The 10928-nt window shown below is 39.2% G+C and overlaps 1 protein-coding gene across 4 annotated transcripts in view; it reads right to left on the bottom strand.

The window, feature by feature from the left end:
- Positions 1–4502: 4502 nt before the first annotated feature.
- CDC42EP3 (CDC42 effector protein 3) overlaps positions 4503–10928 on the bottom strand; it is a 50298-nt gene continuing 43872 nt past the window's right edge. For all 4 annotated transcript variants that reach the window (XM_061626411.1, XM_061626412.1, XM_061626410.1 and 1 more), the window contains 2 exons: positions 9774–9830; positions 4503–6717 (listed from right to left, as the gene is read on the bottom strand). In XM_061626411.1, the coding sequence (XP_061482395.1) occupies positions 5662–6429 (768 nt within the window). In that variant the 5' untranslated portion in view covers positions 6430–6717; positions 9774–9830 and the 3' untranslated portion in view covers positions 4503–5661. The remainder of the gene's footprint in view (positions 6718–9773; positions 9831–10928) is intronic.

Raw genomic sequence — 10928 nt, 5'->3', positions numbered from 1 at the left:
TTCCTCCCAAGCTTCAGTTTTTTAATGGACTGAAGCAGGTTCTCTTGCAGTATTTCCCTGTATGTTGCTCCATCCATTCTTACTTCAGTTTTAACAAGATGCCCAGTCCCTGCTGATGAGAAGAATCCCCACAGCATGATGCTGCCACTACCATATTTTACTGTAGGGATGGTGTGTCTTGAGGCATGGGCAGTGTTAGGTTTGTGCCACACATAGCTCTTTGAGATTTTGGCCAAAAAACTCTATCTGGGTCTCATCTGACCACAAAACCTTTTCCCACATGGCGGCTGGGGCACTCTCATGCTTTCTGGCAAACTCCAGACGTGCTTTCAGATGGTACTTTTTGAGTAGGCTTCTTTCTTGCCACCCTCCCATACAGGCCAGTGTTATGCAGAGCTCTTGATATGGTTGATTGGTTCACATTACTCTACTCCCAGCCACTGAACTCTGTAGCTTCTTCAAAGCGATTGTTGGCCTCTCTGTGGCTTCCTTCACAAGTCTCCTTGTTCAACCACTGCATTTTGAGGGACGGCCTTTTCTTGGCAGTGGCTGTATGGTGTGATGCAGCTTCCACTTCCTGATTATCGATCCAACCGTGCTCACTGGGATATCCAAACACTTGGATATTATTTTGTACCCTTTTCCTCATCTATGCATTTGTATTACATTATCTCTCACTTCTGTAGAATGCTCTTTGGCCTTCATTTTCCTTCAGATCCACAGCCTGACCAATGATCCTTCAACAATGGGGTTTTTATCCTGACAATGTGACAGCAACGTTAATGGTTCACAGGTGGTGGCCAATGATAAGCTAATTGTGTCCTCGATAGGGCAATTTCTTTCATCTGTGTAAACTGGGAGCTTCCACAGCACAGAAGTTGAATACTTACGCAAGCAACATGTTCCAGTTTTTTATGTTTCTTACAAACATTTCCCAACATTAAACCAGTGTCACCTTAGAATAATTGATTTTGAGTTTGTGTTTTAAAATAAAATATAATACAGAACAAAATTACAGTGTACCATTTGTAATTCAGTAATATGAGAGTATTGGTCAGGGGACTGACTACTTTGGCAAGGCACTGTATATTTATAAATCCAGGAATTGTCTTTAAAAGCTGCCTGCACTAGAATCGTGACATTCATATTATGGTAGCTAAAATATAATGCTTTTCAAATTGTTCAGTTGAAGAAGAGTTCTGGAGAACTTGATAGCTTGCTTGTGACTTTGTAATATTGTTGGTTGATCGATCCTAATCAAAATATTACCTTACTGTGATGTTTGGATTTTTAATGGACCAACCTATGCCTTTTATCATTCAGTTATGTATCTTAACACTTAACAAAATTAACTACATGTTCAGATTAATTTTATTCTTTTGTTGCTCTAGATCTGAAAGTTAAAATGGACACATTCTTGGATCTGGTGTTAACAGAGACAACACTGTAGTCAAAGTTCAGCACTTTAAAATCCCATCAATTTCAATGGGAGAGGATTAAGCATGTGTTCAACTTTCCCACTGAAACCAATGCGTTACAAGCATGCTTCAGTTTGGTTGGATCGTGCCCCATATTTCATGTCAGAAAATCTTGTAAAATATATTTATACTAATGGGCTTTATCAGAAACTCTCCCCATCTTGTGGTTTTAGAACAGCATTATCTACTTTCTATTACTGATTTTCCCTGGAGTAGTTTACTGCTGTGAAAATGGCCAGGATCTCATAAAGTCAGCATTCTGATTTGATGAGCTCAAGTAGATTGCTATTTAAACAAAAATCTTAGCTGTCCAGTGAAGTGGCAAGGGGAATAATCAAAGAACACAAAACACAGAAGGATATTATCTTAATTGTAAGATTAGCTGATATATTTCCCTTGTGGGAGATCTCTTTCAAAAGAATAGCATTTTCTTAGAGAACATAAGAGTCTGACTCAAGCTTAGAAAGCTTAATTCAGCCAAAAATATCAGACTTCTGGTCAGTGCAGGTCTTGGAAAATTGCACATTCTGATTCCACTAAAGCTTTGCCCTTTCTGAAGAGTGAGTGGTCCTGCCAAAGATGAAACCATGCTCTCATACCCCCTAACACCTTTCAAACATATATTTGCTGACTTGACAGAAGGGTGGAAAGTTCACACTTATTGAATTCATCTGTACTAATGTTTGTCCCTTCCTTTCTGCTCCTTGGAAATCAGAACTGCAAGTAGCACCTATCAGTGAAAAATACAGGGAAACAACCTTTCCTTAACCTTGGGAATGCTTCCTTAGTTCCATATGAGAAAATATGGCCGAGTTCAAACATTGCTCAGATGGCAATTCAGTTGTGCGGTTTTTTGTTTTTTACTGATGTGGAAGCAGGCATATATGCCCCTTCTCCACAAACCTAAAGTATTCTTCATTAGACAGAGTGGAAAGGAACCCTCTTGTAGAACTTTGAAACCTACCTACTCCTATACCATCATCAAACAGAATACTCCTCCGGGTCCCGATGTATAGGGAGGCCCGGAGGGTGGTGACGAGATCTAGGGCCTTCTCAGTGGCAGCCCCCGAATTGTGGAACAGTCTCCTCGAGGAGGTACGCTTGGCGCCGACACTATCATCTTTTCGGTGCCAAGTTAAAACCTTTCTCTTCTCTGAGGCATTTTAATCTTAGTTAAATGTTTGTAACTTGGTTTTAGATTGTGTAGTTTTTATATGCTTGTTGTATCAGATTCTGTAATTTTATTGTATTTTATGTTAACCGCCCAGAGAGCTATTACTAGTCGGGCGGTATATAAGTTTAAGAAATAAATAAATAATAAATATGTTGTCTTAACCTTGCTTTGCCATGTCACCTTTTGGAATCAACATGGCAACAATAGTCTATGTCAAGCAACAGGAGTTTGGGGGAGGACTATAGCACAGGTTCAGTTTCTGGCATCATATGAGAGACCCTGTCTGAATCCCTGGAGAGCTGCTGCCTGTCAATGTGGGCAATATTGAGTTAGGCAGACCATTGGTCTGCCTCAGTGTAAGGCAGCTTCTTTTGTTCAAGATCAAATCAAGAGCTTCCTCTCAAGTTAAGTGTTTCAGTTAAAAACCTGCTGGTCATTAAACGACGCAGTTGCTGCAAACTTTCTGGATGCTCGTTGCTTCAAAAGCAGCTGGACTATTTTCTCTGGCTGTGTTTTAAAATGACTCTGCCCAGGGCTGGACACATCTCCCTTCCCCACTGCTGATTAGGACCACCCACTGCAAAGCATTGGGCCAATCACCGTATTTGCCTGAGCCTACAACAAAGCGTTTTCATTGGACACACCTGGAGGGGCAACAGGGTTGATGGCCAATCATTTTGAAGTCTATGGGAATCTGAGTTCAAGGTAAAACATGCTCAAGTTGCAGCTTCCAAGATTTTGGAGTAAAAGGGGATGGAGTTTTACCAGCGTCATGTGTCCCTGCATTCAGAAATGGAGGGGGAGGCTCACTGAAGCCAGCACAACCACAAGGGGGTGTCTACCCTCTGTTATGAATAGGCAACTAGTATATATTATGCAATACAACCATTAAAGCATGACTATTTCATGGCAAACCTACCCTTCAGCTAACTTTCTAAATTTACAAAGGCTGAGTTGTAAAAACATTTTAAAAGTTCGACATTCCTCTTCTAGAGAAGCTGTAATAAAATAAGGCAAGCAACTGGATCAAGTTTGCTAAATAGCCTTTTTCTCTGTTTGTTTTCAGGGAGGGGCAGAACCAGAATAGTTTGGGTGCACCAGAGTGGCACAACTGCTGAAAAGGTCCATTAAGGTCCTTCATCTGATGCCCAGTGTTACCATATTCACATGTCGCATCTATTAGCACATTCATGAATCAGAAATTACATTAATGTTGGCTAGATCGCTATAGCTTTGACAAGATCCTAACTACAAACACTGTAGATGTGGAAAGTGTTGCATGAACAGTAGGCAGCTTCTGCTTTATTAATATGGCAAGAAGGGCCGCCATCCTCCCCTCCCCCTCTCCCTCCGGGCAGGGCAACTGAGGCAGAGGAGGCTCAGGCTCCCCCTAACAGGCAAAAGCGGAGAAAGAGACGGAGGAGGAGGCATGAATGGGGAGGATAGTGCAGCTCTGACACTGAACCTGCCTCCTCTTCCTCTGCTTTGACCTGTCAGGGGGAGCTGCTACCGCCGCCTCAGTTTCCCTGCCCATAGGGAGAGGAGGAAGAGGACAGTGGCACTGCAGGGACAAACTTCCTCTGCTCTCTCTCCCACCTTCAAGCACAAAGAAAGGGCTGCCCACCACAACTGCAAGGAGGCATTGTCTGGCCCTTTTCCTCGCCACCCTGCTTCTCTCCAGGGCCAGGCAGGGGCTGTAGGGGCCCTTGGGCAGTGCCCAACCTGGCCGCTCGCTGGCTTTGGCCTTGCACAATGTCATTGGAATGTATTGTAAGTGGATTTCAACTGCATATGGAAAGAAATCTCCCCTTAACAAAGTGTAATTCAGACACAGAAACATGATTTTCCACATTTATTTTTTATTGTATTGCACAAAGTATTTAACCAATGCAGGGACATCTCTATACTCCCTGAAGTACCATTTGCTGCAGCACAATCTCCTTTGAGCTTTCCTCTAAAATCATAAAACAACCCATTGCAAAATTTTAAAGATTTGTGTGTCATTGTCAGTAACTGAAGGAACAAAGCTAAAGGATCAAATACGTATTTTCCATAAATGCACACAAATATACAGTTTATACAATGGCTCTCCCAAGAAAATGCAAAGCAACAGCTCACTGGTGCAATGCTTTGTGTGTGTGTGTGTTGTGTGTGTGTGTGCAACCTAATGTAAATGTGCATAAAAATAGATTTCAGCTCATAAAATAATGTAATTCATCTCTTTTAGATTGGATTGTCTAGGATTCAAGACATGTTGGGAGAAGAGCTCACACAAGAGGCTCCAGTAATGTTAATGGCACCTTATTCGTATTAGCTACATATATTTCCCTTAATAGCTGAACAGAAAAAAATCATTCCCATTTGAACACAGAGCTATGCATTAACACTCAACAATAACAGTGCAGCCAGAACGAAAAACATTGCTAATTAAAAAACTCCACTATTATTCTGGGAAGGAATTACATATTAAGTAATGCCGAACTAATTGACATTTAACCTTTGCTTCATAAATTTTATGCCTGGTACACACAGGGTCCTTGAAAAGCAAAGCGTTCCTGAAAATGAATTAATGGTTCTAACTTGCAGAATCCTCCCAAATATTACATTGACAACTCTTGGTTTTTAGAAAACAGTTTAATTTGGCTGAAAAATTGTGTCGTTAAAATATGTCCTCTTGTTGTCTGACATTTGCAATGTTACAAAAATCATGGAAATTAAGTAAAAAAATAGTTTAAAGTCATTTGTTTTAGAAAACGTCAACTGCAAAGAGCATTAGTTTTGTACATAACCACACAAATCACAATCCATCCAAAGTTAAGCATATTTAAATCCCATGCATTCTCAATAGGTGCACCTAATGTTTTACTAAGGCACATTGAGTTCAGTAAGGCTTATTCCAAAATAAGTGTGCGTAGGTCTGCAGCCTCAATTGCTTACCTTTGGCTGGATGGTGCTCATGCATTTCAGTTGTGTTTATAAGAACGACTGAGGTGAAAAGAGCAGCAAGTTCTATGATTTGTTTTTGTCCATTACATTGAGTACTTCATCCAAAAGTGATGGCCCGAGGTCAAGTTGCAAAGAAAGAAGAGGCTCTGCCAGATCTGAAAGGGAGTCTTCTGATTTCGGCTGGGTCTTGGTTACATCACATGAAAGATGGCCGTTGTCAAATAACTCCTCTGTTTGCCATTCAGCGTATTGTTCTGAAAGGCTGGATGAATGACTATGTCTTCCATTAGAATAATGTGATGTTGGGATGTTCTGCTCCCATGTGATGTCATCTTTGTATATTTTCCCATTCTCCAAGTGTTTGCTCTTCTCCTGCAACTTTTCTTCCATTACGGGCTCACAGCTATGTCTGGGGTTCCTTAAAGGCCCCAAAGAGTTCTGCTTTGAATTAAATGTCACTGGTGACAACAAGGGCAGCATGAGGGCTTGAGAACCACCGATGGCAGGAAGTGAGATGGCATTTTTGAGCACCGGAGAAGGCGTTTCAGTAAACACAGAGTCAGAGGTGCTGTTTGCTCTTAGGAACTCATTGTGGCCTTCACACTGGCTGGCTGTCTCTCCCTCATTCCCAGGTAAGAGCTCATAATTTCCTTGCAGAAAGGATATGTCTCCAAAAACATCATGCTGTCCTTCTTTCCCGATATGAATCGTGTGGCGAAAATCACCAAGAGGCGGGCTGATCATATCAGGAGACAAAATGTCCCTCAGCTTGAATTTTTTCCCTTTCTTATTGTTGCCGGCTTTCAGGTAGATGGGTGTCTTGGCTGGCATCTTTTGGCAGTGTTTGGGGGAGGGGACTATTTTGTAAAAAGGAAGGATTGAAAAACAATCGACAAAGTGTGAGTCGTTCTTCAGCAAATCCTTTTGTGTTATCTATGCCATAATATCAACTCCTGTGTTAGTTATAAATACACCATCACACACAGCGGCTGCTGATGCTTTCTCTGGTTACCAAAATTTTCTCTCTCAGAACTTTAATGTAAGCTTCCCTCTTCAAGGTTAGGTGCTGACACTTTGCCAGGCTGCAAGAATGTTCACTCGCTTCCAGGACTTCAGAAACTTGCATGAGAAATAAAATAGGTTATTATTAACTTGCTCTTCATGGTTCATTCAATCTGATATTTGCAAAAAAACCCCACTTAATATTGCTCTTGACAGTTTCAGCATGGAGATTAGTTGTATGATGTTGCTTCCCTTCATTAAGCAGGATAAAAGGATTCATCTAATAAGAGCTAACTAACCTTTTTTCCTCAACTTTGTACATTTTTTAAGCCAGGGCTCCTGCCAAACCCAACTCACTTAATAAGCTCCCTATCTTTGTTTCTTGCTTTTTCTTATTTTGTCAATCATCTTCTATCTCGGTGCCAGGCAAAGCCCACACCTTTCCAGACATTCCAGAAGCACTTCTAAACATGTGTACCAAAAAGTCCCTTCAACATTAAAAACAGAGGTTTATAAACATATCTTTGTAGGCCTTTGAAATCGAAGCTGGAATATCTTTGTATGTGTAGTTTGAAAGATCAAAGCTGAAATTGTTTTAACAGATGCCTACAAATTTTAGGGCTTATCTGTGCAATCAGTTCAAAGAGTGCCCTTACTCGCCTCTCAGTTTCAGTTGCATTATCTGACAAGCACTGTTTCACAAGCTAAATAGCATGATATCAAGTCCACCCATAACAGGCTGGAATTATCTCACTGCAAGGGGAAATATCCATGCTGCTGCTCTCTTTATTTTTAAAAAGGCTAGATTATGTACACCCTTGTGCACTGCAGGGACTTACACAGATGTTCAATTGGAATATCAAATCTCAATGTATTAAAACTAACACATTCAGTAGTTTCGAATTTGCTCTTTGCAGTCTTAGTTGTTTTAGGGAAGGGTGGATTGAGTAAAAAAATTAATTTAAGCCATGATTTAGGCTACAATCTTATAGAGACTTATCTGGGAGTAAATCCTGTTGAACTCAAATGGGACTTATTTCTAAATAGACATGGATAGGATTATCAAGAAAAAAACTCATTTAAACGTGTATTTCCTAACAAGCATACATGCTAGCTATTAATACAAAGAGAAGATAGTTTTTCCTAAACACCAATCAATAATCATATAAATATAGAAGTCAAAGTAAAAGCAACAACCCTAAAATGATTTTATATTGCAAATGATGTTCAAACCATATAATCCTAGGGGAATAAATACAATCAGTGTACAGTGAAACCAATAAACAATTAAACCATTAAAACCAAAGGTTGCTTTTTCAATATTTCAGGGAAATATTTTACCATTAATTTTGCTGTCTGTGCTTATTTGTTTATTACATTTATATCCCATCTTTCCTCCAAGAAACTCAAGGTGGAATACATGGTTCTTCTCCCTCTCCATTTTATCCTCACAACAACCCTTTGAGGTAGGTTAGGCTAAGAGACTATGATTGGCCCAAGGTCAATGGCTGAGTGGCCCAACTTCATGGCTGAGTGGGGATTTGAACCCTGGTCTCCCAAGTCATAGTCCTACTGTCTAACCACTACACCACAGTGTTAATCTTAAACTCTCCTTGTAGTTTATAAATTACAAAGTTGAAAATATAATAAGGCATTAAAAAGTTACTGGGGGAAATAGTGTATTTCCATGAGATGGAAAGTAAATGTCCATTCTGTCTGGTTGGTAAATACATTAATTTCCATAATTTGAGACCTGAATGTATTAGAGAGCTCAGGTAATTGATACATTTTAAAAAAGTGAGAAACAGAATGACATCTCTTGGATTGTAGCACACTAATGACTTGGTAGTTCTTGGGTCCAGTAGGAAGCCCACAATAATAAACAGAAAGCATTCTGACTTGTTTGTGGAGAAGATGTATGATATCACATAAAACATTTTTTATTCCACACTTTCTAGTGCACTTTCCTTACCACAAAAAGTCAGATATTTTTGGAAGCAGCCAAATCCAGGTTATCTGAAGGACCGTATCTTCCCATATGAGCCTGTCCGAGCCCTGAGATTATCGAGGGAGACCCTTCTCTCAGTCCCACCACCTTCGCAGACATGTCTGGTGGGAACAGGGGCAAGAGACTTCTCAGTGGCTGCCCCCTGGCTCTGAAACTCCCTTCCTAGGGAAGTTAGACTGGCTCCTTGCTGTCCTTTTGTTGGCAGGTAAAGACTTTTATGCTCCGACAGGGAATTGACTGTGAAGACTATTAAATAGGGTGCTGTTTTTACTGTTTTGTATTTTGTGTTTTTTTAATTGCTATGTTTTAAATGGTTTTATTTGTTGTTGTTATGTGCCTTCAAGTCGATTACAACTTATGGCAACTCTATGAATCAGTGACCTCCAAGAGCATCTGTCATGAACCGCCCTGTTCAGATCTTGTAAGTTCAGGTCTGTGGCTTCCTTTATGGAATCAGTCCATCTCTTGTTTGGCCTTCCTCTTTTTCTACTCCCTGCTGTTTTCCCCAGCATAATTGTCTTTTGTGGTTTTATAGTTAGTTTAATTACATTTTAATTATAACTTCTTACATGTTTTATTTATTTTTAACTATTTGTTTTACTTTTTGTAAGCCAGTTCTGGGAAAAAGGTGGGATATATATAAAAGAATGAATAAAATAAATAAATAATAAAATAAATTCATATTAACTGCACCACCTGAATTTTATTTATTTATTTATTTATTATTTGATTTATATCCTGTCCTTCCTCCCAGGAGGAGCCCACGGCGGCAATATGTACAATTAGCCAGTATGTAGTTGAATCCCACCAACAAAATAGTGTCAGTCTGAAAGCGCCCTCAGTTTCTCAGAAGCTATTTATTTTACATAGAAAAACAGTTTTTCATTCACTATTTTATATATGCTGTGATTTAGTTTTAAGAGGTTGTATGTGTAGGCTTTAACACATTCACATTAAATTAAAATTTCCATTTTGACTAACTTTGGTTGTGGTTTTTTTAGAGATGGTTTCTACCTTTTTTTTCCCCATTCAATTTAATTTTACTTAAAGATGGTGCAGGCATGTGGTGATAACAGCTGGATTACTAGCTAATGATATTATAGACACTATTCAGTGTTTCATTTACCAAATAAACAGCAAATACATATTTAAGCAAAAAACTTACCTTCTATTATGTTTGTAATCTTGTGGAAAATTCTGTACCAGTAGCAGAGTGTAGTCTCTGGAAGAGAACAGAAAAGGAGAATGAATGTTGCCTGGAAAAAAACTTTTGTATACTTGCAAAATCCAATTCCAACCCTCAACTAGTCAGGTAGGATTGGCTGGCTCCTCTCATTCAGGAAATCCTGAAACCGTCCCTGAAGGAATATGCATCAAAGTAACTTCATTTAATTGGATGAGAACACTTCTCTTCCCTGCCACTTTTACTATCTTAATCAGTCTATTGATTGAATTATAAAGTACTTCCCCCCACCCCCACTATCTTAATCACCCTACTGGTTGAACAATTGCAAAAATGACAACTTCACACCTGTAAATCCCATAGCACAAATTACTCAGTGTGGACTTCTTCTGAATTTACCCCATGGTTAGGCAATGCTAAGGAATTTTGTACACTTTCCTTGAAGCAGATGTTAGTCTAATATCTTAGTTTACCCTCTGAGCTGACAGTAAATTTTCTGTTGTTGATTTTTAAAATATTACTGTAAAGTGCCTTATTTGAAATGTTTTCTCCCCTAGGCATCAAATTTGTAAGATTTAAATCAGCCTATGTTGGGAGAGGAAATAATTTTAGTCCATTTCTCCTACTCCTCTGAGATCACAATTTGAGATGGTATATTGAGAGTAGTTAAATGTTGCCAAAAATGAATAGGTTTTCTGGAAGAGTTCAGATGTCCCACTGTCAGGCCAATTCACATAGTTATCTATATGTGGCCATTATGCAAGAGAAGCACCTTGAGCTATTTCAGTAGATTTTAATTTTATTTAATTTTATTAAAGTTTTTTTTTACATTTATATCTAATCTACAAGACAGTGTTTTGGATGCACAACAACCCTGTGAGGTAGATTAAGTTGAGCAAATTCAGCACTAGCTGTCCTCAAGATTGGACCCTTGGCCCAAGGCCAAGTATATCACTTTTAAATACTGATTATAAAGGTGTGACAGCCCTATTTACAGAGTTAATAAAGTGTCAGGAGAATATATACAAAGAGGATAAAACAGAACTCATTGTAGGCAGACAATCATAATGGAATGTATGCAAAATTATCAACTTAACAGAGTTAAAATATAAGCAAAACACAACTTTACTCTTTTAG

The sequence above is a fragment of the Rhineura floridana genome, chromosome 4 (assembly GCF_030035675.1).
Source record: "Rhineura floridana isolate rRhiFlo1 chromosome 4, rRhiFlo1.hap2, whole genome shotgun sequence".
Classification (NCBI taxonomy): domain Eukaryota; kingdom Metazoa; phylum Chordata; class Lepidosauria; order Squamata; family Rhineuridae; genus Rhineura; species Rhineura floridana.
The sequence above is the reverse complement of the archived record's forward strand: the minus strand, read 5'-3'. Positions and strand labels throughout refer to the sequence as shown.